Raw genomic sequence first — 2,119 nt, 5'->3', positions numbered from 1 at the left:
AATCTTCAAATCTTCATTAAGGATGCATTCTAGTGGTTATTTGTATCATATATATTAGTGATATTATTGACGATTTAACATAAAGAGCTCCAATGGAAATTTCACAGGCTAGTTTGAAAACTTCATGATCTGTTTCTTATTAAAATTAGAATAATAATATGTATGATTTAGTTGGATTAACTTTAGAAGAAACTAAAACTGTCACCTTTTTGGATTTTTTGTATAATACTTTTAGTATATACAGGTAAAACGCTAATTTCGTGAAGTTCGCTTAGGAAAGGTTAGAAGAAAAAGATAGACATTAAGGATGTTTCCCCCTTTTCCTACCTTCCTTAAAATTCTATTCTCGTTATACATGACTCACAATGGTATTCCCTCTAGAAGCAAGAGCTTAAGATCATCATCAGAAGAGCATAAAACGCCAGGTAGATGATGAAAGCATTGGCACTTTCAGGGGGTCACGATGCCAGCACTGAATTCCCTGATGGCGACTTGGTATCCCCCTGAGGAAAGAGCCAAGTTTGGACCTCTGATTTATGGAGGTGGGATGTTACTGTTGAATCGCGGTATAAGGTAGTGGTATTATAATTTCGAAATGGGGATGCATTTCCTGAATGGGTATATTTGTAATATTTTTTTGTATTTAGGTTTTTGATTACGATATGTTGATTCATCAGTAAAATTCACATAACTTCTTAATCAAAGAATCCATTTATTTATACCAGCCTCCCCGTCACCACAGGTATGCAGTTTGGCACCATCATCTGCCTTCCAGTGAGTGGCTGGTTGAGCTCCTCGGGGTTCCTTGGGGGTTGGCCCTCTGTCTTCTACGTCTTCGGGGCCCTGGGGGTTCTGTGGGGGGGTTCCTTGGTTCTTGCTGGTGCACAACCGGCCTGAGAACCACCCGAGGATATCCGAGGCTGAGCTGAAATTCATCACGGGCCACAGAAACACAGTGAAGAAGGCAGAGGTAACCCAGACCTACTTTTGCTCATGAAATTTTGATGGCTAAGGCCGATCCGATTCCATTTTGAAATTTCAGGTCAACAGGAAAATAATCCATACATTTTGCCCTTTACAGATAGTGGCCATACCCTGGAGAGCGATTTTCACCTCGGGTCCGGTGTGGGCGTGCATGATCATGGCTTGGGGCGGTTGCTTCGGTTTCTACGCGCTGCTAACGGAGCTGCCAACATACCTCGCTAATATCCAGCACTTCGATATGAACAATGTAGGTAGGACTGCGGAATAACCTTCAGGAGTAGGCTGGCAGTTCTGCAGCTGGTAGAGCAGACTTTTATAATCTGATGTAGACTAGTTGATAATTATATTTGAGTATTTTTTATATTGCAGAAGTTGTAATATATACTGTAATAGGCCTGTGCAGTGTCTTGTCGATGATAGTGTGATTAAAAAATTATAGGGTGTGATAAGATCCGGTTTTCGGATTCCAGTTGCCATTAGGTGCTTTCTTAACCAAATAAAATTGGTCCATCTTTGCATCACAGAGCGGTGTCCTCTCCGCCTTGCCCTACGTTTGCCTGTGGGCCATCGCCTTGATCTGGGGCGCCCTTATGGATACACTATACGCCGCGGGCCGCCTGTCCATCAGAAGGATTAGGAGACTTTCGACAGCTTTTGGTCAGCTTTTACTTGTAGTTGAGAATTTCTTTAGAGTTCATTCATCGATTTCAAAAGTAAGCTCATTATCTTTGAACGAAACGAGAAAGATCATTCCGACGACGAAGACACTGAGAGAATCGATAATAACGTTATTTTCAGCAAATGAGTCTTAAATAAATCAACAAATAGCAAAACTTCACGACTGAATAACTTCTGGCCGTCCCTCAGCCAGCTTCATGCCCGCAGCCGCTCTGCTCGTCATGTGCTTCGTGAACTGCAACTCCACTTTGGCCATAGTAGTCCTGTGCGTGGCCGTAGGATGCACTGGAAGCTGTTATAGCGGGAGCCTCCTGATGGAACAGGATATCGCTCCCAACCTGGCGGGGACGCTCGTGGGAATCACCAACACCGTAGGATCTGTCACAGGATTCATTGCTCCTGCTGTGGTCGGAACCATTACGAAAGAAAATGTGAGAGCGTCTGTTGTGTTTGGTTT

At 43.2% G+C, this 2,119-nt stretch overlaps 2 protein-coding genes and 1 pseudogene across 2 annotated transcripts in view; 1 reads left to right on the top strand and 2 right to left on the bottom strand.

Moving 5' to 3' along the window:
• The window catches only part of LOC119594107 (sialin-like), a gene marked incomplete in the record, with an annotated part of 175,421 nt that overhangs the window by 63,601 nt on the left and 109,701 nt on the right, over positions 1–2,119 (bottom strand).
• LOC119594277 overlaps positions 1–2,119 on the bottom strand; it is a 79,615-nt pseudogene that overhangs the window by 64,621 nt on the left and 12,875 nt on the right.
• Positions 1–2,119, top strand: part of LOC119594108 (putative inorganic phosphate cotransporter) — a 5,618-nt gene that overhangs the window by 2,483 nt on the left and 1,016 nt on the right. Inside the window, 6 exon segments of the mRNA XM_037943165.1 lie at positions 455–542; positions 743–858; positions 860–970; positions 1,082–1,231; positions 1,509–1,641; positions 1,852–2,093. Of these exon segments, the coding sequence (XP_037799093.1) occupies positions 455–542; positions 743–858; positions 860–970; positions 1,082–1,231; positions 1,509–1,641; positions 1,852–2,093 (840 nt within the window).

Source organism: Penaeus monodon, chromosome 33 (genome assembly GCF_015228065.2).
Source record: "Penaeus monodon isolate SGIC_2016 chromosome 33, NSTDA_Pmon_1, whole genome shotgun sequence".
Classification (NCBI taxonomy): domain Eukaryota; kingdom Metazoa; phylum Arthropoda; class Malacostraca; order Decapoda; family Penaeidae; genus Penaeus; species Penaeus monodon.
Note: the sequence above shows the minus strand (reverse complement) of the source record. Positions and strands in the feature narration are given on the sequence as shown.